Source organism: Marmota flaviventris, chromosome 17 (genome assembly GCF_047511675.1).
Source record: "Marmota flaviventris isolate mMarFla1 chromosome 17, mMarFla1.hap1, whole genome shotgun sequence".
In the NCBI taxonomy this organism is placed as follows: domain Eukaryota; kingdom Metazoa; phylum Chordata; class Mammalia; order Rodentia; family Sciuridae; genus Marmota; species Marmota flaviventris.
In genome coordinates, this window is record NC_092514.1 from 59,149,089 (window position 1) to 59,176,725 (window position 27,637).

Here is a 27,637-nt window from a genome sequence, read left to right on the forward strand (position 1 = left end):
CGAGTCAGCAGAGAAGTCGGGGGTAATCACTGCCATTTCAGAACTCACCCCAGGAGAAGCCCCTGGACTCCAGTCGCCTTTTCCACGCAGCCCCACCCCCTACACCCAGGCGGTATCCAACCCGCCTTCTTCCCAGCGCGGTTTCTCCCTCCCTTCTCCGCGCCCCCAGGGTAGCGAGCACCGATAAATCTTTCCCAGCACGTTGCATTGTTACAGCGAGTTGCCCTCGAGTCTGACCGGCCCCCCGCCCATGCTTGGGTGTTCTTCAAATCCAGCCTCTCTTGCCTTGATCGCCTTTGAAGCCCCAGCCCCTGGCACAGTGCCTGGCACTTGGAGGGCGCTCAATAAATGTTTGCAAGATCGGAATCTCTGTGGAGCAGGTGTCCACCCCTCCACTCGCAGGGAGCGGGGTGCGTGCTGGCGGTGCGGGCGGAAGGGAGGCTGGCTGCGTGCCCAGGCGGTGGCTCCTCGGGCTCGCGGAGGCGGAGGGGAGAGGGGAGGGGTCCGAGGCTGCGAGCAGCGCCTGGGCCGCGGGGCCGCGCTGCCACACGCCGGGGCCGTCCGGCCCCGCCCCTCCCGGCCCCGCCACGCCTCCGCCGCTCCGCCGCCCCCGCCCTCGAGGCCAGCGAAGGGAGGGGCCCGCGAAGGCGGAGCCAGCGGCGGCCGAGGCTCGGGGCTCCCGTGCGGCTCTCGGTCACCGAGCCGAGATCCTGGCGCGACGAGGTAGGAGGCGGCGCGGGCAGCAGACAAGGGAGCGGGCGCGGCGGAGGGAGGGTGGGCACAGACCGTCCCTCGTGTGCCCCACAGCCTAGCGGCCCACTGGGCCCCCAGCTGCGGGGCTCTGTCCCCGGCCCGCCGTCCCCAATCTGCCTTCTCCCGGCTCCCACACCCCGTGCGTCCTGTTCCATCTTCGCCGCTCCGCATCCTCCGAGCGACCCCCGGATTTCTCCCCGCTCCCTGTCCGTCCCACAGGTTCCTTTGGAAAGCGAGCTGGAGTCTGTGCTTAGCCGCCTGGGAGAGTAGGGGGGCCGCAGCGGGAAGCAGCCAGGGGGTGAGTCCGGAGTGGTGGGGAGGGGGCTGGAGGGCCTGGGTACCATTCTTCTGCCTCTTAGTGTCACTGGTGCTCAGCGCAGCGGGCTGGCTCCATGTTTGCAGAATGAATGAATCATGACTCTCCTTGTCCCCTTCTGAAAGAGGACTTTTTGAGGTCCACGTGCTGCAGAGTACCCTGGGGGGCCTCCTGAGATAGAGCCCCCCCTTCCAGCGTAGTAGAAACCAGACTTTCATTTCTCCGCCTCCTCTCTGCGTTCCATTCTGGAGGCTCCCTTTAGGTTGGGGCTTGGGGGTGGGGAAGTTAAGAGGGGGGCGCTTGTAGGCCCAGCTCCGTACTTGTTGAAGGGGGTGTTGCTGCAGGGGACTTGAGAGAGGCCTCTGAGAAGGTAGCAGTGCTGAGGGAGCTGCTGCTGGGAAGAGCACCTGCTGTCAGGCAGGGCCACCCCCAAAGCCAGCCTGGAAGAGCCAATCTGGGCCACAAGTTACTTTCGGAACCCCTCCGAGCTTCTGTTTCTTGATCAGTAAAATGGGAACATTAGTATCCATTCCTGAGGGCTTTATGCAGATTCAGAAAAATGGATATGCAATTACCCAGCAGAATGCTCGGCACTGGGAACACCCAACACATCTTAGTTTTCTTTCCTTCCTCTCTGAAAAAAAAGTGAGCAGAGTTTTTGATCCTTCTAACCCCAAATCGGTCATAACAGACCTAGGTGATGTATAATCACAATCACTGGTGAGTGAATGTGCTACTCACCTGCAAACCCCCCTCCCCAATCTGCAGGGAGACCTGGACCTGCCAGGCACAGGCATGCCGGTGCTATCAGAGGACTCGGGTGAGTGCCCCCACCCGGCCTGGGCTGGCCACAGCCCTGGAGACAGGAGCCTTCCAGGCAGCCGAGCTGGAAAGAGACCAGGCTATGCTGGTGTGGCCTCTAGAAGCTGCCCTGCCTGCAAACCCAGCGAGGTCCTTAGGGCAGGGATGAAGTGCTGTCTGAGGGTCCAAAAACAGGGTCCTCAGGGGCAGGAAGTCCCCCCCACCTTTATTTGTTATCCCTTCTTTTTCTTATTCCCTCCTCAGGTTTGCATGAAACCCTGGCGCTGCTGACCTCTCAGCTCAGGCCTGACTCCAACCACAAGGAAGAGATGGGTTTCCTGAGGGACGTTTTCAGTGAGAAAAGCCTCAGTTACTTAATGAAGGTGAAGTTCTGTCTGGGCATGCCTCCCCTGAGGGAGGGTTTTCCTGTCTGCCTGTGGCCCTTGAGATCATTGGAGCTATCCCCTTGTCCCAGAAGCATCTTCACCAGCCCACTAAGCTGCCCCTTCTTATATGCTACCCTGTTGGTGACCTAGACTGACCTAGTCCTTCGTGTCCTCACAGCCATGGGTGGGGAGTATGGTATCCAGGGTAAACTGGAAATCACGTGTCTTTGCAGATTCATGAGAAGCTTCGCTATTATGAGAGGCAAAGTCCAACCCCAGTCCTGCACAGCGCAGTGGCCCTGGCAGAGGATGTAAGTCCCAAGTTTTTCCTTATGGTATCAGCTGCACTCCCCATCCTGTAGAGCTCTTTCCTCTTCCTTGGTCACCATTGCTTAGCTTAGGGACATGGGGGATCAGGAGCCCAAAGTTGAAGAGGCACCTCCCCACTTCCTCCTCTTCCTCTTCCATGGGCCTCCTGGCAGGTGGGGAGGAACTCATGAGCCTTGGACTGGGCCAGGAGACATGGTGACATGGTGACACCTACTTACTGTGTGTCTGGAGCAAGCCTGTTTCTCAGCATTGGGTGACAGCATTGGATCAGAGCAGCAGTTCCCCACTGTTCTAAGAACTGGGGATATGAATACGTCAAATAAGCACCTTGTATTTGTGCTTCAGGAGGCCAACATGAAGTCCCAAGGTCAAGGGACTTGTAATGTGTCCCTACTAAACGGCTCAGGATTCTTATGCTTCTCAACTTATTGCAGTCCTGGTCCCTGGGTTGCATGGGGAAAAACTGTCCTGGTTGATGACTAAGATCATCAGCTCTGAAATGACTCACCCGACCCCAGGAGCTGGCCCTGTGCAGCCTCCTGACTATGTCAGGATCTATATCCCCCGTACCTGTCTCCTCTCTGGAGTGTGATTAATAGCATGTTAGATCACTCAGTGCTCAGGCTCAGCACTGCCTTTACCACTAGCTCTGTGACCTTAATTTAAATAAGTCAACCAACTTCTCCCATTTTCCTCATCCATAAAAGCATAGCAATGAGGGTACAGACAGTCAAGGCCAGGTTCAAATCCTGTATGACATGTGAGGTTTGTGACCTTGGGCAAGATAATCTGTCCAGGCCTCAAAGTCTCATCTGTTAAATGGCAAAAGTGTACCCACTGCATCTAGTTTGTTGCAAGGGTTAACTGGGGAGATGCACATAAAGCAATAGCATACAGTAGGGGCTTACTAAGTCAGCCCCTAGTAGGATTGCTTCTAGACCTGCTCAGGTTCTCCTGATCCCTGCGTGCCTCAGTCCTGGGCTGGTTGAAGGTCTGATGTGCTCCTGGGTGCTGAAGCTGTTTGGGGGTTGTGGGGGGGGGGACTGGGTTTTCCCTGCGGGACTCCCCACAGCCTTAGGCAGGGGCACCCCAGCCTGCTGTGGTGTTCCCTCTCACTGTCTTACAGGTGATGGAGGAGCTGCAGGCCGCCTCCGTGCACAGCGATGAGCGGGAGCTGCTGCAGCTGCTGTCCACCCCCCACCTCAGGGTAGTCATGCCGCAGTCCCTGGCCACCCACGCATCGCATCTCCGTGTCTCCTGGGATGGGGGCGGGAGGGAGCTCTGGGTCCTGAGGGGTCCTCAGCATTGGTATCTGGGGTGAGAGTCTCTGTGGCCTGAGTTCTGAGGCCCCCTCAGCCCCTTTCCCCTGACCCCTGTGAACTCTGGGGCCAGCCCTTCTTTTCTCTTGCTTCCCGACAGGCTGTGCTCATGGTACATGACACAGTTGCCCAGAAGAATTTCGACCCTGTTCTGCCCCCTCTGCCTGATAATATTGATGAGGATTTTGATGAAGAATCAGTGAAGATTGTCCGTTTGGTGAAGAACAAGGAACCCCTGGTATGTGGTGTCCATCTCTTGTCCCTGCCCTTTCTCTGCACCTTATCCCCACCCAGAAAATTGTGAAGGGACCTTCCTGACGTCCTCAGGGTGTGTGATGGCTGCTTCATCAGACAGGGTTGCTACCAGTGTCCAGGGTACCCCTTTATCTGAGTGGATACAGCCCCCCTCCACAACTGTGGCCAACCCACTTTGTGCAGTAAACAACCTACACATCTGTATGGCATGACCCTGATCATTATGCTCTGAAACAGAAGTTGCCAAGCTCAGCCCAAGGGCCAAATCTAACCCATAGCTTATTTTTATACTTTTTAATTTTTCTTATCATGGTTGTGCTTATTCATACCAGTGGCAGAATTGAGTGGCTGCATCCAAGATTGTGTGGCCCCCAGAGCCTAAGATATTTATATTTGGTCCTTTATAGAAAAAGTTTGCAGTTCCCTGCTCTGAGTTGTGAGGTAGCACAGGGCCCCGTCCATTCCTCCAGCTGACAGTTATCTTGCTCCTGGTTCAGCACTGATTTACCAACAGAGGGACAGGGTTGTTTATCAGATGGAGGAAAGTGGAAGTCCACAGCATTGAGGACCTGCCCTACAGAATACCACAGCTTCCGTGCTCAAGTTTCACTTTTCACCCACTGGCCTGTGGCGAAACATATCTGCAACAGGCAAAGGTCTTTTCTTTGCCTCTGTTTGCTCATCTGCACAATGGGGCCATCAGCATGGACTTGGTAAACATCCTGGGAGCCCTCCTATGCAGCCACTGAGATGGAGGCTGGCAGTTCAGAGCTGAATAAGTGATGGAGAGCTGGCAGGTCTAGGGACAAGAAGAGAGAGGTACTTACTTAATGGATGGCTTCTCTTGTCAGCAAGAATGATCTTCTGTAATTCAGATAGGTGACATGAATGAAATTGATACTATGTCTATGGGTACAGCCGATAATAAGTGGTTAACATTTATTGAGCACTTACTATGCAGTAAGTGTCTTGCATGCATTCCCTCCTGGAATTCTTGCAATGACCCTGTGAGTTAAATGCTCTCCCATATGACAGAGGAAACAGGCTCAGAGAGGATAAGGGACCTCCCTGCTAATGCCACATGCTTATTTTGGTCAGTGGCCAAGCTACGTTCAAATCCAGTGTTCTCAACTCTCCACCTCACTCTTGCCCTGGCACCGTCCAGCTCACCTGGGCAGGAAATCAAGGCTCATTAGAGCCTTTCACATCCTAGATGTCATCTCTACTGAGCTTCATGGTCCAAGTCCTGGTCCTGAGGCTCTGGTGGAGGCATGATTGGTTTCTCTTGGCAACAACAGAAGGAGGCCCAGGAACACTGTGATTTGTTTGAGGCAGGTTGAGAATTTGCTGGCACATGTTGTCCTCATTATGAAGTGTCTTTGCGAGTGGCAAGGGCCGCAATGTGATAGAGAAAGCTTTGGATTCAGTGTCACAAAAAGCTTTCCATCTTTCTCTCTGTGTGACCTTGAGGATGCTTAATTTTTCTGAACCCCAGTCCTTCATCTAAAAATATCACAGGGTAATCGTGCTTTGTAAATTGGGAAGTGTGGTGCTATACTAATGGGAGATGTTGGTTTTATTGAATCCTAGCATTGGGAAGGTCCCAATGGCAGGTGGCAGGATAGAAGAGGCAGTTGGGCCCATAGGGTTGAGGTTGAGGATTGGGGCTACCTCTTAGGAGCCTACCTGTCTGTCTCCAATGCAGGGTGCCACCATCCGGCGGGATGAGCACTCGGGGGCTGTCGTGGTGGCAAGGATCATGCGAGGGGGCGCAGCAGATCGGAGTGGTGAGTGCAGCAACATGCTGCCAGCCTGGCTGAGGTGGCGGCCATTGTCCCAGAGCCTGCCCCTTTGCTCCCAGGGCTCCCCCTACCTCAGGTCTCCTGTTTGGGGTGTGTTTTGCTTTGGGGAGTAGGGCTGAATTCCATCTCCTTCCCAGGCCCAGTAGAAATTTTAATTGAAAACACAATCGGCCTGGGGTCCTCTGGGGCAATCAGGAAAGGTCTCATATGTTGGCTTAGTTAAGCCCACAGCATGGGCTTGTAGGGGGTTTCCTAAATGGGGCCAGGCATGGCATTTCCTGTCACCTCCAGTTGCCTTGTCAAGCTGCTCTTACTCAAGGGAGAGTGTTCATGTCCACATTTGTTTGGGTGGAAAACAAATGGAGAATCAGTGGTGTGTGGAAGAACTACTGAGCTGGGAAGTGAACCCCTGGGGTAGGGGGATCATTGTATTTAAACTCTGGGGGATCCTCACTGTGGAGAGTCCTGGACTAGTGCTTGCCATATGAACCCCCTGAGCATTGGGGTGACATGCAGACACTGAGTCAGGAGCGTGCACTTCTGACCCCTCCTGAGTGCTGCTGCTGGCCACTGCCCACTGGGAATAGCAAATAGGGTCTGAATATGCAGGGACACTTGTCATTAAAGCAGAGGCAAATAGATGGCTGTATCTAACACTCTGATGAGATCTTTGCTGTGGCCTTTAAGTTTCCTTGTTAAGATTTAAGAAGGCAGCTAGGCACGAAGGCACATGCCTGTAATCCCAGTGGCTCAGGAGGCTGAGGCAGGAGGATGGAGAGTTCAAAGCCAGCCTCAGCAATTTAGTGAGACCCTAAGCAACTTAGCAAGACCCTGCCTCTAAAACATAAAAAAGTGTTGGAGATGTGGTTCAGTGGTTAAGTGCCCATGGGTTCAATCCCTGTACCCAAAATAAATAAATAAAATTTAAAATAAAATTTAGATAAAAACTTAAAATAAAAAATAAATAAATAAAATTTAAGAAGGCAGTTCTTGGGGTGTGTCATAGCTCAGGAATTTGAAGAATTAATGATATCTTTAAAGAAGAAGAGGTGGCGGTAGAAGGAACCCAGCTTCCTATACCAAAATAATAGTGTCTGCATACTGGCTCCATTGTTTCTTAGCAGGGTGGCCTTGGGTAAGCTGTTTTATCCTCCTGGGTCTTAGCTGCCTGCTTGTATATTGTGGATGTCACCCAGTGACCATGAGACTTTGATGCTGAGTGCCTAGCACTTAGTAGGATTCAGTGTGTCCCAGCTCTGTGCACTGTCTAAACGTTGAGCCTGCCTTGCAGTACATTCCTCAGTGCCCACAGCTCCAAGCTCCTGGGCGGATCCCCTTCCTGTCCTGATGGTCAGTCCCTGTGTCTCCTAGGCCTGGTCCACGTTGGAGACGAGCTCCGAGAAGTGAACGGGATCGCAGTCCTACATAAGCGGCCTGACGAAATCAGCCAGATTCTGGTCTGTGTAGCTACACTACTACGCTGCTGGGATATTGGGGGTGGGGGTGTCTTCAGAGACCTAGAACAGGTTGCTTCCCAGAGCCAGGGCAGATTCTAGCTCAGCCTCACTGTTTTCATGAGGAGGCAGCAGGCAATGTGGCCTTACAGTGTGCCCAGATGTTGAGGAGTGAGGTGGGGCTGGGAGACAGCCTGGCAGGCTGTGCCTTCATCTGACAGCATGCTTCCCTCTGGGTTTCTGGCTTTGGGGACAAGGTCTCTGTCTGGTGGGAGGGAAGGGGGCCTCCCAGAAAGGTGGGAATGGCAGCAGAGACCTGTCTGGGGAGATAGAAGCAAAGAGGGAAGTACTAATTGGGGAGCAGCCCCAAATCAGGCAGGACAGAGGAAAATAAAACTAAAGTAGGTTATTAAAATGGCCCAAGAGGAAAGCAAGATGGGGAGCTAATAGGGCCCAAGAGGCCATGAATGGGAAGATTGGGATTCAATGTATGTCATGCCCTTGGGTTCTCATTTAAAATCTCCCTGTGTCCTGTGAAAATTTTTAAGTTTTGCCTTAGTTAATTTGGGGCACCATCCTAGAAGGGTGGGCCACGGGGAAGAAGGTCATGAGTCTGACTTTCATTCTGTAAGTCAGTTCTTAGAACTGGGAAGGGAGACTGGAGCTCATGGGGGGTCAGACCTGCAAGGAGATTGGCCTCTGTTCTCTCTCCCTTCAGGCCCACTCCCAGGGATCCATTACCCTCAAAATCATCCCAGCCACCCAGGAAGAGGACCGCTTCAAGGAGAGCAAGGTATGGGGAGGTGGGATCCTGGAGCATGCTCTGCTAGGGGCAGGGTGGGTGTGCTGGACCCAGGCCAACGTTTTGACAGTCACTGGGAACAGATTGTGCGCCTAGTTGAGTAACCTGTGCCCAGCAGAAGACTTTAATTCAGTCACAGGGTGATTCACTTGTTTGTACCCTGCCTCTTTTTAAACTGGATCTGTCGCAGGTTGGAAATAAAAGACAGGGTTACTTTAATTGAAATAGAAACTCAGGGCCATCAAGAGAAGGAGAAGGTACTAAATGTGCTGGATTCTGGACCAATGAAGTAATTGCCATTTGTTTGATTATTTGTGAGCCCACCTGTGGAGGTCACCTCCTCTTTGCAGGGCACTCTGCCAAATGCTGGGGACAGGGACAATGAGTAGCGTCAAGGGTTCCTAGTGCAGAAAGAGAGTCCGGGGAGTATATTTAATTGGCATGTGACAAGTGCTTTGGGAAGAGTCTGACAGAGGCACCTTGGAAGGGTCACAGTGTGGAGGTTCTGGGGGTGGGGCTGGAGGAGGGTGAAAATGACTAGGGCTTTGGAGGGAGGGTCAGGCAAAGGGGTCTGCTATACAGGAGCTCCATGAAGTTGTGGCGGGGAGCATGTTTGGGGAATGGTGGGGCTCAGGGGCCGGGTGGCAGTGGGTTTTGCTGGGAATGCAAGTTAAGCTTGTGTGAATGGCCTTGAATGCTTTGTGAATGGTTTTGGCATAATTCCTGCTTCATGTGAGCACCCTTAGAAGCTGACCCTGAGCCTGGAATCCCAGGTACTCCTGAGGCTGAGGCAGTAGGAGTGCAAGTTTGAGGCCAATCTCAGCAACTTAGCCAACTTAGCGAGACCCTGTCTCAAAACTAAAATAAAAAGGGGGGAGGGATGTGGCTCAATGGTTAAGTGCACCTGTGTTTAATCCCTGGTGTGTGTGTGTGTGTGTGTGTGTCTCTCTCTCTCTCTCTCACACACATACACACACACACACACAAGCTGATTCTGACAAGGATTTAAATGCAATTTTTCTTTCTTTTTTTTTTTCTGTGGGTGGGAAGTGATCCCAGGAAACTCCAGTGAGGGGGTGGGGAAAGGAAGGCCACCAGTCTGACATGGGGTATGTTACCCAGCAAGTCACCACTGTGGGCAACCAGAGCTTAATCCGGCTGGGGAATTCAGGGATCCCCTGTAGAATACATGCTTCTGTTATCCAGCTCAAGTGCCCTGGGGAGCTAGGGAAACCTAGACTCCAGCTCCTGCTGGGCTGCACCTGGGGATTCATTCTTGCAGTGTCTGTCTGCTGAATTAGAGAAAAGCACGCGTTCAGTGGCCAGAGGAGGTTAAATCCTTAGATACAGGGGCTGGGAGTTGGAAGTCAGCCCAGGGTGCACTGAAGTGGTCTAGCCCTGGAGTGGGGGAGCACATCCAATAACCCAAGAGAGAACTCTGTAGATGGTAAGAAGTTCTTAAGGGTGTTTTAGGAAGGGAGCAATCCAGCCATGTTTGTGTTTTAGAAAGCTCCTGCCAGCCAGTGGAGGAGCGCGGAGTGGGTGAGACTGGAGGCAGGGAGACCTGGTAGGAGGTCTTGTAAAAGCCCAGTTGAGAGAATATTAAGGCTGGAACTGAAACCGGTCAGAGCACAGTGTCCCAAGCCTGTAGTCCCAGCTACTTGTGAGGATGAGACAGGACCATTGTGAGTTTGAGGCCAGCCTTAGTAACATAATGAGACCCTATCTCAAAAAAGAAAAAAGACATGAGCTGAGGTGGTGGTAGAGGAGCGAGGAGGGCATTGCAGTGATTTCATAATACATTTGGATCTGAACCTCCTGGCAGCCAGGGCAGAAAGAAGATAGTGAATTACATGTTTTCCATCAGTGAATGGAAGAAAGCAGGCCGGTCCTACCTCTGCTTTGGGGACTAAGTACATGAAAAAAGGGACAAAACAGCTTCTGGCACAGGGGAGATGTCACTAAATGCTTTGATGAATAAGGATTTAATAATGGACAAGGTCTTCAGTGGCAGTGTTTTTACAGCAAGTGAAGAAATAATCTTTACATGGCTGTTTCTTATTTGCACCCTTTGATTAAGTCCCAGGGTATAAATATCACTGACGGAAGGAGAGTCTTCCTGGGACAAGCAACTGTGGTCCCTGTTTGCAGCTTTCGAGGACTCTAGCTTGATATAGGAAGAGAACTTGGTTTTCCTGGAGGACAGAATGAATAGCCTGTCCCTTAACTTGTCCCTCCTGTAATATTTCTTCTTGATCCAAGTGTTTGCGTTTGGGTATCCACTTAATTAAGATTACATCTTTCTGGGTGCCTAGGGCCCATGGAACATCTATGGCTGGATGCGGGGTTCTGCCCCCACAAAATTTGGTCAGAAATTCTTATTGTTGTGTAACTGAATCTTTTCTGGTTGGCACATAAAGGAATGTAGTTTGGATCTGTCGAAGGAAGACCTTTGGCCGTTTTGGTTTGGTTTGGTTTGATTTTTCTTTCCATTTGCTGTTGAAGTCATTGGGCTCTAATGGTCTAGAACTCGAAATACTTAAAATAAACCCATGCCCCTGGATTATAGAAGAGAACAAGTAAGTATGTGTTGTGTCCTCACACCATCTTCTCCAGAGAGGGGACTCCAGGGCAAGCAGGGATTTGGGGCCTCTCTAAGTGACAGATGAGGCAGGGTTAAGCTGTAAAAAATGTGTCAGTTATCCACCAAGAAGGGGGTTGGTGGGGTTGGGGTGCAGCTCAGTGATAGAGAGCTTGCCAAGTGTGCTCAAGGCCTGGGTTCCATCCCAGCACCCTCAACCCCCACCCCCACGTGATGGTAAAGAACAGCACTTTTGTTGATATTTGTGTTTTTACCAGAACGTCTAGATTACCTATTTAACAGATGGCTGCTGACTTCATTAGGAGCAGTTGGTGTAGTAAAAATAACCGTGGAGTTTCAAATTGTGCTTGCCTTTACTTTTTGTCCCCAGGATGAGTTGTTGCCTTATGTATACACTACGAGGTTATTATGAGGACAGTAGATCCGGTAACTGTGGAAATGTTTAGGTTGGAAAGAGAAATTCAGTCATGGGGCCCATTTGTTAATTTTCCAATTCTTGATGGATTTCCTGGCTGGAATGTCCAAAATGGTTGAAGAACAATGAGAAAAATGTGTACAGTGTGTTGCTGATTTGTTTTCTAGTGTCAAGGCCACTTGTTCCCCCTCAGGAATGGTTGCCATCATTTGGCTGTCACTGGGGCATGGCCACCTCCATCCACCTCTGCTGGGGCCCTTTCCCTGCAGGTGTTCATGCGGGCCCTCTTCCACTATGACCCTCGGGAGGACCGGGCCATCCCCTGCCAGGAGGCAGGCCTGCCCTTCCAACGCAGGCAGGTCCTGGAGGTGGTGAGCCAGGACGACCCTACGTGGTGGCAAGCCAAGAGAGTGGGGGACACCAACCTTCGAGCCGGCCTTATCCCCTCCAAGCAGTTCCAGGAGAGGTGGGTCTGGGGTGCTGTCATGGGGTGGTTCTGAAGTGGCCAATGGCCCAGTTACTTGACAAACCCCTAAGTTTCTGCCACCAACAGCCAGAGGGAGCCACTGAATATTGTTCCTTTATGTAAGTATCAATTGCGCTTGTGTCTCTTCTTCTTGTTCCCCAATTAATGGTAATGGCTGAGATTTAAGTGAATGCATGGATATTTACATTATTAAGCTAATGTATACAGTTGTCCCTCAGTGTCAATGGGGATTGGTTCCAGGACTGTCTGTGGATGCCCAAATCAGGATATGCTCAAATCCTCATGTGAAATGGTGTAGTACTTGTGTATAACCTATATAATCCTCCTGAATACTTTAAAGAATCTCTAGATGACTGATAATACTTAACACAGTGGAAATGCCATGTAAATCATTGTTGTACTGTATTGTTTAAAGAATAATGACAAGAAAAAGTCTGTAATGTTCAGTGCAGACACACCGTTTTCAAATATTTTCAGCCTGCAGCTGGTTGAGCCTGCAGATGTGGAACCCTCGGGTGCAGTGGTCCAGCCGTATTTTACAATACATACTTAGAGAAAGGTTAGAAATAAAATATGAACATGCAGAAGAGGAGGACTAAGAAAAGAAAATGATCCCAAATCTCATCACCATATAAACAGTACAATTTATTTCCTTCCCGAGTGTCACATACAGGATTTGGGGTTTTGCTTTTCTTTTCTTCCTTTATTTTTAATATTTATTTTTGTTGTAGTTGAAAATACCTTTATTTTATTTATTTATTTTTATGTGGTACTGAGGATCGAACTTAGGGCCTTGCACATGCTAGGCAAGCGCTGTATTGCTGGGCCTCAACCCCAGCCCTTCTCTTTTCTTTTTTAACTTGATATTTTGACATTAGCATTTCCCATGTTATTACATATTTTTTGTAGTGTGATTTTTTGATTTAGGAATTTCCTCAGGAGGTATTCATTATGAATTGGGCTGGCCCTGTGCCAGGTGTGGAGGCTGCTGGAAGGTATGGCTTCCGTCCTGGTGGAGCTTATGGTGTAGCTGGAAGGTCTCTGTGATGGTGCAGGAGGAGGACGTGTTACTCTGTAAGTTCCTACCAGGAGGTTGCACCCTCACCAGGCCCAGGGCAGACCCTGAGATCTGAATTCTAATAAAAATTCACATGGTTCTGAGGTGTTAAGGTGTGAGAACTGCTGCTGTGTTTCCTTGGGGGACCCCCAGACCCATCTATGTGTGGCTTCATGGGTCTTGGCAACATGGTCACTGACATGGGCTGCATTTTGGGCTGCATTTAAATGTGGGCATCCAGATACCTCCAAGAGCCCTGGGCGTTTCCTCAACTTAGATATGGTCTTGGCCTCTGCTTTTCCACTGATCTTGGTCAACTCTAGGGCTGAGCTCTGCTCTGGGAATCTGGGAGTTGTTTTGTTTTTTCCAGCTTTCTCAGGGATGGGGAGGCTGAGTAAGTGCCCACCTGTAGGACCCAGACCTTGGTTGTCCCAAGTTTTCCAGAAGACTCTTATCACCTGCTCTTATAAGTATATCCCAGCTCATGGACCCCCATCCTCTTGTATCCCTGCAGACGTCTAAGTTACCGAAGAGCCACGGGCACCCTGCCAAGTCCCCAGAACCTCAAGAAGCCCCCCTGTGAGTAGATTGGTAGGGATGGCACTTCAGGGAGGGACTGGGGTTAGGAGTTGGGCACTTTGTTCTGGGAAGAAGCTGGCACTGGGATGGAGGGGTCTTATCTGAGCACACAGTGGGGTGGAGGGGTCTTATCTGAGCAGACAGGACTTTGGGGGTTCTGTATGAACTTGTAGACCTCCAGAAGAACGTGGGGTGGGAGAGGCATGAGGGAGTAAATTGAGGGTGGGATGGGGGCAGCCATTCCCCAGAAAGGAGCTTCTATATTTAGGATCTATATATGGTATTGAGGGGTATGTTAACAGCTCCTGAAATTGTGTGCCAACCTCTATTGTGTGTGTGTTTGGGAGCGGGTCTGTCAGCAGCTTTCATTAGCTTCCCAAGGGGTTCTCTGACTGATGTTTTCAAGAACTGCTGATTTTAGGAGGGAATGGAGGAGGCTCTGAGTGACCCGTGCCTCTGAGAGGGTAACCAGATTTGGCAAATACAAATCAAGCATGATCCGTTAAACTTGAATTTCAGGTAGACAATGAATTGGTTTTTTTCGTGTAGTCTTTGGGGAATACTAAGAAATCATTTGTTATTTATTTGAAGCTCAAGTTTCCCTGGGTATCCTGTATGTTATCTGACAGCCTTATTCTGTGTAACACATTACCTTTAAGAAATATGTCCACTTACCTTCTTGCCTTCTATGTACTTCTATTTTATTTATTTATTTTTGTGGTGCTGAGGATGCACCTTGGGCCTGGTGCATGCTGGGCAAGTGCTCCAGGGCTGAGCCACACCTTTTAACCTTCACAACAGCCCTAGGTTAGGGCTTCATATAGAAGGAGGCTTTTCCAGAATCTGGCCTCTCTGCTGCAGGGGCTGTAATTGAGTAAGGGGCCTGAGCAGGCACCAGCTCTGCTCCACCCCACCCCATCCTCTGGCACCTGCGTTTATTTTTCTCAGGCAAGCTCCAACCTCAGAAAAGGGAAAGTAGGTCCTAATCCCACTGCAGGACCCCTGAGGAAACCTCTCCATTGGTTACTGCCAGTGGCCACTTTTCTAGATTCACTGTCAGATGGGAAGGCTGCTGGGGAAGTTGGCCTGGAGGCTGCTTCCACCAGCCATGAGCTGTTTTCCCTGGGCTGTTAATGAGACACACACAAGAAGACTAATTAGAGCAGGTCTTGGGGTTTAATGACACACCACAGCTCAGATCACAGGTTTGTTGGAGGAAAGGAGCAGGAGACAGATGGAGGGCTCCTCAGGCTCCTAAGGCTGTGGCTTCCTCTTAGCCGCAGGGCTTCATGGTCCCTTCCACTAATGCTGTCCCATCTGTCTTTTGTGCAAACCGCAGATGATCAGCCTTGTGACAAAGGTAGGCCTGGTATTTGTCCCCTGTGCACACGAGTGAGGCTCCTTTCCTGTGGAACATCTGGGGCTGGATGGGCTGATTTTCCTTTCCCCATCTGTCTACAGCCAGATGTGTGGGGTGGGGATGGGATTCAAGGCCTCAAGGCCCTTTCCCTCCTACCAACATGAAGGGGCCATCCCCCCCTGGAATGGGTCTGTCGTGTGGTGCAGCTAGTAGGACCAAGAGAGGAGGGCAGGGCAGTGGGACTGTTCTTCTGCCTTATTCCCACTGGTCCCAACTCAGGACCAGGAAGAGATCTTCTGCCCAGAACTTCTGCCAGGGCTTGGGAAGGCTGTTGGGGCCTAAGCATGGAGAACTCCGTGAAGCAGAAGGAATTGTCCCAAATATGGTATTTTTCCTGAGTTCCTCTGGGACCACTCTGGAGGTTTCTGCCTGGCCATCCAAGAATTGGGTCCCTCTGGGCCTGAAGATGTGTCCAGCATGACTCACTAGCCTCCCTCCCTCTGTTTGGTTCGTAGAGACCTGTGACTGTGAGGGGTACTTCAAGGGGCACTATGTGGGTGAGTACCTGGGCTCTTCCCCAACACCCCCTCCCAGCCCGTGCACAGCTGTAGCCTCAGGCTTCTGAGTGGGGAAAGGCTCAGGCAGAGCACCTGGAGCCCAGGAGCTGGCCAAGAGCAGCCGGCCTGCGGGATCCTCTCCTCTGTATTGCTGTCAACCAGAAAAGGCGCTGAGCCTGTCCATCCCTGGGCCCCCCACCCCAGCTTTTACCCAGCCACTGGGGAAAGAGCCCTGGCTGGAAGGGCACACTGAGCACCATGTTAACACTAATTTTATCATCATTCTAACTGAAGTTTAGTCAGTGTGACTGCCACCACCGTACATTCATGGCGTTTTTTTTTTTTTTTTTTTTTAAACTGGTCTCCAAAGTACCTTCACTTTTTTTAAAATTTTAATCAGTTTTTTTTTAAGGCCTTAGAGACAGGCAAAAAGTCTTTTAACTTTTATTTTGAATTGATTTCAAACTTATCAAGTATTGGTAGAAATCGTAGGAAGAGCTCCCATGTCCTCACAGGAGATTCCCAGCTGTGAGCTGTGGCCCTGTTGGCCTCACCCTGCCCTTTCTACTCCTATGCATTTGTCTCCTAAGTCTTGGGAGAGTTAGATGCAGCCATGCCTCTTTACCCCTAAGTACCACAGCATGTATTTCCTGAGGACAAGGACATCCTCTTACCTAACTCAGGATGATGATCAATTTCTGGAAACTCAACATGCATACAATTCTACTATATACTCTTATTACAATTTCACCAGTTGTCCCAAAAATGTCCTTTAAAGCATTTTCCTGGATCCAGGATCCAATGTAGGACCACCCATTGCACATTTGCATTGCCATTTCATGGATTAGGGAATCAAGACTCAGAGAGACACAGAGATTTGCCCAAGGTCAGTTACATGCCAAGCAAAATAGTGACCTTGAACCCTACTCGGATGTTGGGGGGCCACCCTTTCATTATATCACTTTGCTCTCTGAACAGCCTCTTTCTAAACAGGAGGGTGGGGAGGTCAGTGGGGTCAGCCCTTCTACCAGGTCTGGCTAGGTAAGGAAGGTCTTTGCTGGGAGATCCTGGGACAGATGCCTCCATGTCTCTTTGATCCTCTCTAAGCTGGTCTCCGGAGGAGCTTCCGGCTAGGCTGCAGGGAGAGGCTGAGTGGCTCACAGGAAGGGAAGATGTGCGCCAGCGCTGAGTCCCCAGAGTTACTGACCTACGAGGAGGTGGCCAGGTACCAACAGCAGCCCGGTGAGCGGCCCCGCCTGGTGGTTCTGATTGGTAGGTGACATCCTGGGTTTCTGGGAAGTGGGCTGGTTTCCTCACCAGAGGCGTGAGGAGAAAGCTCAATTGGGACCCTGTCAGTCTTCCCTCTGTTTCCCAGGGTCTCTCGGAGCCCGACTCCATGAGCTGAAGCAAAAGGTGGTGGCTGAGAACCCACAGCGCTTTGGTGTTGCTGTTCCACGTAAGAAGGCTGGTGTGCGTGCTTGGGTGCCTGCAGAGGATTATTTCATGGGGACTTGATTCCTCATGTTTATCTTATTTCTTTTAATACTTTGGGTGTGAGGGACCACCAGGCACCACTTGCTGTGGCATATAGGCGTGATGGGAAGAGACTTGACTCAGTGGCGCGCTGAGATGCTCTCGGGTGGAAGCTTGGGGGGCCACCTGCTTGCTTCCCACAAGGGGAGGGAGGTGAGTCCAGAGCACATTGTAGACAGCAGTGGCCTCCACCTGACACCCAGGGGATCCCCACATTGGGGGTCTTCCATCCTCCTCTTCCCTGTGACTCTGACTCCTCTGGCCGCTGTCCTGCTTAGATAAGAGAGCAGGCCAGAGAAGTATTGCTTAGCACTCCCTTGTAGCTGGATTCCAGCCTGTCAGGGTTGGGGGTTCACTCCTGTGTAATGCCACCCCTGCCAATTCCTCGGGCTTCCTGCTGCTATAGGCAGCGTGGATGCAAAGACCCCTGGGCCACGGTCCTGGTCCTGAATGTGATGAGGATAATGATTAGGAGGAGGACGAGCAGGAGGACAGAAGTGCCATGTTCTTCACCAAGAGCTTTTGTGTGCAGAACCTTGGTTTGCCTTCCTGGTACCTCTGAGAAACCCATTCTGCAGAGGAGGACATTGAGGCTCCATGAGGTTAACTAACTTGCCCAGTGTCACACAGTTGATAAGTGAAGCCAAGATTGGACCAGGCAGCCTGCCCGCACCATGTGCTTAAGAGCGGTACAAAGGCTTTTTTCTTCGCTGCTGCCTGCCACATCCTGCCCTTGGCTGTGGCTGGCCTCTTGGGACACTTATGCCGTGTGGATGCCTGGTGGCTACCAAGAGGGGATGCTATGGCAGCAGGAATAGAACTTTCCAGAGTGCCTACCAGAGCCTTTCTTTGACTCTACTGCTCTCCATGGAGTGTCGGGGCCCACAGCTTACCCTAGAGGCTGTTGGAATTGTCTCAGTTCCAAACTGAAGTGGCAGGGATATTGGGGAGCTGGTAAGGCTGTGGAGGCCATTCTGGCATCACGGCTGTGATGGGCCTAGGTGACTTCAGGGGCCTTCAAGATTGTCCTCGCTTGGTTTTAGGAACTAGAGGGTCAGGGATGGTTGCCAGAGACAGTGACTTTTATGCTGGGTGTTAAAGAGTAAATAGGAATTTTCCAGGCAAAGAAGAGCTTACTGTGCAGAGGGGCCATGTGCAAAGGGATGTAGGTGTGACCTGGGGTAACCGAGCTGGGGACTGGGTTGTTAGTATGGATGACATGGCAGGAGGTGAAGCTGAGGCGAAGCTGAGTCAGAGGCTGGGCAGTCACGAAGGTCTTATGTGCTGTTGAGGTGTTGAAAAATCTAGTCTGTGGGTGAATAAAAATTTTTAATCAAGGGAACGACCTGGAGAAATGACCTACTAGCTCTCCTAGTCCACGGGTTGGACTAGGATGCCACACAGAGAACACAGAGCATCCCATGTGTGCCCCAAGGGCCAAAAAACCCTTGTCCTCTTAAGTTCCTGTGTTTTCTTTTAGAAAAAGCTGCATGTTGCCTCATGGGTGCCCTTGCTTTGAAAGGACCTGATTGTCCCCAGAAGTGTGCATCATTATGGAAATGGATGGGGGAGCCCTTGGGTTAAAAGTATTTCTTTGAGATCCAGCCCTGCTGAAACACAGCCAATCCATAATGGGCTGTCTGTCTTCATGCCTCCTTTTCTCTCAAAAAGAGAAATAAGTGAATAAAGAATTAAAAGCATAGAGCAGGGTCCAATGTATTTGTGGCACTCTTGCTCTCAGAAAAAGAAAAACAATAATGACCTAAAAACTAGGGTCCTTGGCTGAGTGCGGTGGTGTGCAGCTGCAATCCCAGCAGCTTGGGAGGCTGAGGCAGGAGGATCAAGAGTTCAAAGCCAGCCCTAGCAATAGCGAGGCGCTGAGCAACTCAGTGAGACCCTTTCTCTAAATAAAACACAAAATAGAGCTGAGAATGTGACTCAGTGGTTGAATGTCCCTGAGTTCAATCCCTGGTACCCCCCCTCCCCCCCAAAAAAACTAGGGTCCTTAAAAGCCCCATCAAAAAAGGCAGTTCAGCAGACTGGCAAAGAGCATGAGATAAAGAGAGTGGCCCTGGCTCTACTGCCTACTGGCTGTCGGTCACTGAGCTGTGCTTAACTTCCCTGAACCTCAGTTTCCCCAGGTGTAAAATGGGAGGCTCCTTTTGCTTTCCCTGAAGAGTTGTGTGGATAAGTCTGGAAAAGGCACAGTACCTGACCCCCAGGACACTCAACGAATGCCCCCTGAGCGAGGGCACAGGTTGATGCTATTCTCATTCATTGTGATGTGACATCTCTTTGCCCAGCTCTCCTTTTTTTTTTTTTTTAAAGATACCACCAGACCCAGAAAGAGCCACGAGAAGGAAGGGGTGGAGTATCACTTTGTGTCTAAGCAAGCATTTGAGGCCGACTTACATCACAGCAAGTATGTTGCTTGATGGGCCAGTTAGCCCTCGGCAGCTTGACCTCTAGGAGGGCTTCCAGAAGGGGCAGGGAAGTGGGGGAGAAGCTGTGTTGGGAAGTCCACTTTTTTTTTTTTTTTAACTACTTTGAGAAAGCTCAGGACCTAAAGTTCTCTTCCCCTGTGCTGGTGCTTTAGGTTCCTGGAGCATGGTGAATATAAGGAAAACCTCTATGGGACCAGCCTGGAGGCCATTCGGGCTGTCATGGCCAGAAACAAAGTTTGTTTGGTGGACGTGGAACCGGAAGTGAGTTCCTGGGCCAGCGGGGGCGTGTCTAATGAATGGAATTTATAACCTGGAGGATTGTAGCTACAGAACGTTTGCCCTCTGTCTAAGGAATTCTTAGTCTGAAAGTATGAAATATCAGATGTTAAATGTCCTTGGGTCTCTCTTTGAGAATAGAATGAAAACTTTGAACCCCTAAACATGTATCTCTATCTACAAATATTGCATTAATTAGAGGGAGCTCATAGACCCTTTGATGGTCCACAGACCTAAGACAGTAACCCCTGCTTGGAGAAAATTACATAAAAAAAAACTAGTGGCACCAGCCGGGCACAGTGGCGCATGCCTGTAATCCCAGTAGCTCTAGAGGCTGAGGCAAGAGAATCATGAATTCAAAGCCAGAATTAGCAATTTAGTGAGAGACATTAAGCATCTCAGAGAGATCCTTCTCTAAATAAAATATAAAAAAGGACTGGGGATGTGGTTCAGTGGTTAAGTGCCCCCGGGTTCAATCCTCAGTACCAAAAAACAAGAAAAACTGTCACACCCCCTGACCAGTTGCAGCATGACAGAGAATTAGATGTAAGTCCCCAGGCAAAGCTGGGGCTGAGCTCTGTGCCAGGCAGTCCTCCCCCAACCAGGACAAGTGAAATCAGTGGCATAGGGAACCCCTGGGGGAGACAATGGGTGAGGCAGTCTGGAGAGCAGTTTGAAAGGGAAAAAGAGGGAGGGAGATGTGACCCTGTGCGAGCTTCAAAGCCATTTCCAGTTCTGCACACCCAGCAAGCTGCGGGCTCCACAGGGGCCTGGCCATCTTTTTAACCTTATCTTTCAGAAAAACTTCCAAGCTTTGAACTCATATGAGGAATTTTTTTTTTCCTTTATAGAAACAGATCTTTGATTTTATGATATAAACTGTAAGCTTATTTTACAGAAGTTGACTTGAAACATTTCAAAAAGCACATTTTGCCTATAAGGGAAAAGCCTCACTCATTTGGACTTACTGGGAGTTGGTGATCAAAATTCAAAGTCTCAATTTCAAAAGTTTTTTAAAAAAGTGATTTTATTGATCTTTGCATGTGCAGATAGGGCATGTAGCAGTTTAATACCAGTGTTTTTTGAATAGAGGTTCTGAGAGTGTAAATACTCATTAACTGTATGATTTGCATATGGAAAACCCTAAAGTCTGCAAGTTCTTTCCAAGTAATCCCTTAGGTCATGTTTTCATTTGCTTTGCAAATCTTTTCTTTGACTCTCAGAAGGAGGCATGTGTGATTGCACAGAGTTTGCATGAATGTAGACAAATTGATGATATTAGACAAAATAAATGCACATTGAATCCTGCTCCCTGGACTGTCAGGAATGGGCAGGTGGAGAGAGCCTGAGAAGGTTAATTGGAGCTAGAGGGATCTGAGCTAAAAAAGTCAGCGACTCTGAACTGAGGCTTTGGTTGTTCTTCAGGGAATGGCTGAGTTCAGTGTCAAGTAGAGGATGAGTAAGTGTGCAACTAGTCTGCCCGTGAAGTCCATTGTCACCAGGACCTTTGCTGTTGAGGTTATGCGAGGGGAGTACCCGAGAATTTAGCTTTCAGAAAGGATGTTTCACAATAGAATATTTCAAAGGTGTGTAATTTTCCTGAACTTTCTTTTTCCAGGCACTGAAACAGCTGAGGACCTCAGAGTTCAAACCCTATATTATATTTGTAAAGCCTGCAATTCAGGAAAAAAGGAAGACACCACCTATGTCCCCAGCTTGTGAGGACACAGCAGCCCCACTTGTAAGTTTCAAGCTGATCCTTTCCTTTATGAAGGCTTAAAGGGGACGATTCTGGGGAATGTTTCTAGCTGCAGAAGGGTTCTTTCAGTGGAAGAGGGACAAAGGACATACCTTCTGCACGAGACTACCTTTCCATTTTGCCTATTGGCAAGATTAAGACAAGATGGTCACTTGGCCAGAAAGCTCGAGGTGAGATAGCTAGAAGTGCCTCCCAATCCAGGCAGGGTGGCCTTGCCTAGGCTCACCACCCCCACTCGCTCACATATGCAACCCCCTCCAGTAAGGGATTGACATCTGTCAGAGATCTGATCCGAGTGTGACAAACCACACTCATCTGTTGAACTCCTCAGCCAAACCCAAGTATTTTTTAAGTTGAATCAACAACTAACAAGGTCATTATCATTCATTTCAAAGTAGTTTGAAACAGGGCTGTGTCCCTGTAGTATGCTGTTTTTAAGTCCTTTAGGTATAGACCAAGGAGTAGGATAGCTGGGTCAGATGGTGGTTCCATTCCCAGTTTTCCAAGGAATCTCCATTCGGCTTTCCATATTGGCTACACCAACTTGCAGACCCACCAGCAATAGAAACATTTGATAACTGTCATTTGACTGTAAATTGTCAAATGAAAACTCTGACCCCCCTCCCCGCCAAAATACCAAACATTTCCTATCCTCAGGAAACTCTTAATCTACTTTCTGTTGCTATAGATTCATCTTTTCTAAATATTTCATACAGATGGCATCATATATGTGTCCTTTTTTGTTGTTGTTGTTCTAATTAGTTATACATGACAGCAGAATGCATTTCAACTCATTGTACACAAATGGAGCACAACTTCTCATTTCTCTGGCTGTACACGATGTAGAGTCACACCAGTCATGGCAGTCACACATGTACATAGGGTAATAATACCCATCTCATTCCACCATCCCTTCCCACCCCCAAACCCCCTCCCTTCATTCCACCATCCTTCCCATCCCCAAACCCCCTCCCTTCCCCTCACTCCCCTCTGCCCAATCCAACGTTATTTGGCCTTTTTTATCTGACTTCTTTTAATTAGTATATTTGTAAGTTCCATTCATATGTAAGTATCACATTCTTTTTTATTATTGAATAATATTCCATCATAAATAGTACTATATCTTGTTCCTTTGTCCATCAACTCATGGACATTGGATTGTTCTGTTTTCTGTTATCATGAATTATGTTGCTATGAACATTCATGTACAAACTTTTATGTGAACATATGTTTTTATTTCTCTTGGGGATAGACATGGGAGTGGAATTGCTGGTAATTGCTGTTTGACATTTGAAGGAATTCCAGTCTTCCAAGGCAGCCGTACCATTTTACCTTCCCACCAGCAGTATTCAAGGGTTCCACATTTCCCACATCCTCTCCAGTGTCTTTTTGATTACAGCCATCATAAGTGGGTATGAACTGGTATCACACTGTGGTTTTAATTGATATTTCTCCAGTGGCAAATGACATTGAGCATCTTTTCATGTGTGTATTGGCCATTTGTGTATCCTCTTGGGAGAAATGTCTTTACATATATTTTGCCCATTTAAAATTAGATTACTGGGGCTGGGGCTGGGGCTCAGCGGTAGTGCACTTACCTGGCATATGTGAGGCACTGGGTTCGATTCTCAGCACCACGTATAAATAAAAAAAAAAAAATAAAGGTCTATCGACAATCTATCTATCTATATGAAATCAGATTACTGATTTTTTTTGTTATTAAGTTGAAAGAATTCTATGTTCTGGGTATAAGTCCCTTATTGGATTATGATTTGAAAACATTTTCTCCCATTCTGTGGGGTTGTCTTTTCACTTTCTTGATAGTGCCATCTGAAGCTGAAGCTCAATATTAATTTTTTTTTTTTTTTTTTTTGGTACTGGGGATTGAACCCAGAAGATCTTTACCACTGACCCAGCTACATCCAGAGCCTCCTCTAGTTGTTGAGGCTGGTCTTGAACTTGCAATTCTCCAGCCTCAGCCTCCCTAATTGCTAAGATTACAGGCATGTACCACTGCGTTTGTCATTAAAATTTTTGAATTTAACGCTTTTTCTTTTATCTTTTCAGTTTTTGGTGTCATATTTAAGAAACCATTGCCTAATCTAAAGTCATAAAGTTTTGCTCCTTTTTTTAAAAAAAATAGTTAATAGTTTTAACATGTGAAACTATCGTTCATTTTGATTTAATTTATGTAGATGGTGTGAGGTAGGGCGTCTAATTTTATTCTTTGTATGTGGATATAGTTTTCTCAGAAGGAAATTTTTTACCATTTTTAAAAATTTGATTATCTTGGCACCCTGTTGACCAAAAAAGTAAGGATTTATTTCTGGACTCTCAATTCTATTTCACTGATCTAGCCTTATGCCAAGACCACATTGTCTTGATTACTGTAGCTTTGTAGTAAGTTCTGAAAACAACAAGTTTGAGTCTTTTGACTTTTTTTATTTTTCAAGATCATTTTGACTCTTCTGGGTTCCTTGTGTTTCCATATAAATTTTAGGATCAACTTACAAATTTGTTTTTACTTTTTTTAATTATAAATATTTTAGAATTTAATGACCATGGGGAAAAGCTTATTTAAAAAAGAATAAAAAAGGCATAAAGGGGAGTAAGAATCAGCTCCTTAAGATACAAAGGAAGGTCTGCCAAATCATAAGGTCTTCAGGAAGTGCTTGCTTTTTAAAAAATTTTTTGGTACTGGGGATTGAACTCAGGGGCACTCAGCCACTGAGCCACTCCCCAGCCCTATTTTGTATTTTATTTAGAGACAGGGTCTCACTGAGTTACTGAGTTGCTCAGTGCCTCACCTTTGCCGAGGCTGGCTTTGAACTCGCAATCCTCCTGTCTCAGCCTTCTGAGCCACTGGCATTACGGGAATGTGCTACCATGCCTGGCAGTGCCTGTTTTTTAGGAGCCAGAGCACCTTGACCGATAGCTGGCATTGGAGGGGACTGCAGGCTTTTACTGGTGTCCTTCTGGCCTGACCAATTTTGCCATCTAGTCCATCTCCTTTAGTGCTCGCCATCAAACTGCTCTAGGCGACTGGCTGATGTTTTTTGTCTCTGGGTCATTTTAATTGTGAAATCCCACTTTGCTTCTCTCCAGCTGTGTCCCACTGTCCTGAAGCCATAATCATTTTCAATATGAATAGACACCAAGGTCACAGCAAGACTGTTCAAATACAGCGTGCCCAGCTCTGCTCCCAGAGACTCTGACCTGGAAGACTGGCATGGGGCTCAGTCAACATTTTTTTTAACACACATACTTTCATATGATTTTAATGTATGTAGGCAAACACCAGACCATGTTTGAAAAAAAAGTCTTATATAAGGCCTGAGGGTTTTTGTTGTTGTTGTTTTAACACTAAATATTTGTCCACTGTCTGGCCCTTGAGTTTCAACTAGGGGGGATCCATAGAAGACCCTCTGGGCATATCCTTTGTCCATTTCTTTGCTATCCCACAAATTGATGGGGCTTCTACCTTCTGATCCATTATGTGGATCCAAAATGGGGACAAGGGATATGGCATGGGGTGGGGACTGAGACTCTTAGTGAAGTCACAGAGATGAGTTCCATTTTTACTGGCCAGGAGAAAGGTGCAGGAGATTTATTATGGATGCAAAGGAAATATTATGCATTTCACTCTCTTAGACATTTACTGGAGTTCTTGAGATGCAAATATTTATTAAGAAGATTTCGGGACTTGTGGCAAAAATTTTCCTTCTGTAATTTCTCAAAAGTCTAAAAGCCTCCGGATGAACCACGTGGGCGCCTGCAGGAAGGCAGATTGCGGAAGCAGCAGACGGGGCTGTGGGGCATGAGTGGAGCTGGTTGGGGACAGTGGGACTAAAGATGTAGGAGCCACATGGGGACACTGCAGAGTGCTTCTGAGTATGAGGGCAGCCCAGAAAGATTGTAGAAAGATGAAGTACCTCCCAACTGAAGCCAGATTTTCTTCTCCTGGGGGAAAGAAGAAGAAGCGCTATTTCAACCTTCTCTTGGGTTTCTACTGTCTGTGGGAGCGCGCGAACACTGTTTCCTGGACCTTTAGAAAGCATCTCCTGAGATTGCAGATGCTCTCATGAAAGTAAAAATTGGTGACAAGGGAGAAGAGGAGGGAATATTTTGAAAGTGGGTCTCTATAGGGACGGGGAGGATAGAATTCCCTCTTCCTGCATGGACTCATGAGAAGCCTGAGCCCCTGGAAGCAGAATGAGCAACAGAGGACTGGGAAGGGACAGGAAGGGAGGGAGGTGAACACCAGCCGCAAATTTCATGTTGTAATTTTTCTTAGAGTAGATTGGCCACTTTCCTTTCTTCCATAAACCAGGCTGTTAGTCAGCTACATTCCTGAAATTCTACTTCGTAGTGATTCTTTTGAATGAAGAAGAGAGGACTTCCCAGGTTGGATAATACTAGGTTTTGGTCTACACCTTTGATGTTAGGTGTTAGGAAAGCAATCTGATTAAAGAAATCAGGTTGCCTAAGGAGATGGAGAGTGGTCAGAGTTGTCCCAGCCCTTTCTTAAACCATTCTACCTTGTCTACTCTGTGTTTGGCCTTGGCATGAAGAGATGAAAAGAAGAATCAAGGCTGGGAGAGGTGGTGGCACACGCCAGTAATCCCAGCGATTTAGGAGCCTGAGGCAGGAGAATTGCAAGTTCAAAGCCAGCCTTAGCAACTTAGGGAGACCTTGTCTCTAAATAAAATATAAAAAGGGCTGGGGATGTGGTTCAGTGGTTAAGCGCCCCTGGGTTCAATCCCTGGTACAAAAAAAAAAAAAATCAAGTTCTACGTGGTTATTTTAAGAATCTTTAGAGGGATATTAGAGTTACACATTCTTTATCTTCTCCCCGCCCCCATCATTTCCTGAAGTGCTTTCTTTGTTTTTATACAGTTAAAATTATTTGTAATTCTTGCCATTATTTAACCCGTATATTTCTTTGCAACCCCATGATACTACTTCTTGGAAAACACTGTTGGGGCAGCATTTATATATTGACATATATACAAAGATACAAACTCGACGTTCCCCCAAAGAAGTTTGTATTTTCAGCTTATAGATCCTCAGTGGGTGTTTTGGGAGAGAATGACTGAACAATGTCTGCTGCTCACTAACTTGCTTTGAAGTTTGATCTGTTTTCACTATACTCTGTTCTCATGTATGCAGTTGGTTAATAGCGGGACATCGTCATCCACTCATCCCTTAAAAATTAAAGGTGGGGACATTGCTGAGCACAAAGGCAATATATAGGTTTCTTGTGGGGGGAAAAAGCCAAGGTTCTCTGTACTGCCTCTTTCCTGCAGGATGAGGAGCAGCAAGAGATGGCTGCCTCTGCCGCCTTCATTGACCAGCATTACGGGCACCTGATGGACACTGTGTTGGTGAAGGAAGACCTGCAGGGTGCTTACAGCCAGCTCAAGGTGGTCTTAGAGAAGCTGAGCAAGGACACTCACTGGGTACCTGTTAGTTGGGTCAGGTAACTTTATCCCAGAACATCCAGGCTGGAGGGGACCTTGAAGACCATGTAGTCCAGCCTCCCTCACCTTACCATCCAGAAACCTCAATTCAGAGAGGGGCAGAATTTTCCACAAACTCCATCATCGAGAAAAGTAGAAATGGAAAGTCTTGTCTGTTGTTGGCTTTTGTCTGTTATTTTTTACTTGCACCCCTTTAGCTCATGAGTTAAAAGGGGCATGTCACAAAACCACACGTCATTCATTAAAGTATCCCAGGCAAGTGGACCTTGATTCTTTGTACCAAAGTTAAGTAGCCACTGTCTTATAGTGGTGGTGGTGGTGGTGGTGGTGAATTTATAGAGTACTGATTTGCAGCAATGTTTAAGCTTTATGAACAGTGAAACTGCATTTATCCAGCTCTTTTGGAAGCTAAGATGTATCCAAGGGGATTTTTCATGCATCTGAAGTTCCCCTGTCTTCCAGCTCCAAACTTGCCTGGTAATAGAAAAATTGGTTCCCTGCCTTTTTAAATAGTGAGCGTACATGAATTCTATTCTGGAAGGCTGAGGCACACTTAATGGTCCACATGACTCACTGAACTATTCTATAAAGCAGTAGTGCCTTTAGGGACTCTTGAGGAATGTAAGGCTGCTTTTCCCCTTTCTGAATACCCTCATGCTCCTAAAACTGAGTCCTTGCTTTGTTATTTGGTCTATTGCATCAGTTCTCCCTCTTGTTATCGACAATGGCCTTGGTTAACTGTCCTCACCTTCAGGTTATTAGGGCTCCTGTTCTAGATCATAGGGAACGGGATGACCCCCGCCCCCATCAAAACTATGTCTAAGCCATGATAAATCAGTTCTGCCAAAATAAAAGTATATAGACTCAGAA

At 48.2% G+C, this 27,637-nt stretch overlaps 1 protein-coding gene across 1 annotated transcript; it reads left to right on the forward strand.

The window, feature by feature from the left end:
• The first annotated feature begins 685 nt into the window (after positions 1–685).
• On the forward strand, positions 686–27,637 carry Mpp3 (MAGUK p55 scaffold protein 3). Its single transcript, XM_027947168.2, has 20 exons — positions 686–723; positions 973–1,051; positions 1,838–1,889; positions 2,135–2,253; positions 2,490–2,567; positions 3,713–3,793; positions 4,006–4,143; positions 5,866–5,947; positions 7,334–7,419; positions 8,135–8,209; positions 11,505–11,701; positions 13,294–13,358; positions 14,698–14,718; positions 15,234–15,275; positions 16,383–16,547; positions 16,651–16,731; positions 19,137–19,230; positions 19,405–19,513; positions 21,147–21,269; positions 26,594–27,637. The coding sequence occupies exons 3-20, from the start codon at positions 1,865–1,867 to the stop codon at positions 26,768–26,770; spliced, it is 1,758 nt and encodes a 585-aa protein (XP_027802969.1). The 5' UTR covers positions 686–723; positions 973–1,051; positions 1,838–1,864; the 3' UTR covers positions 26,771–27,637.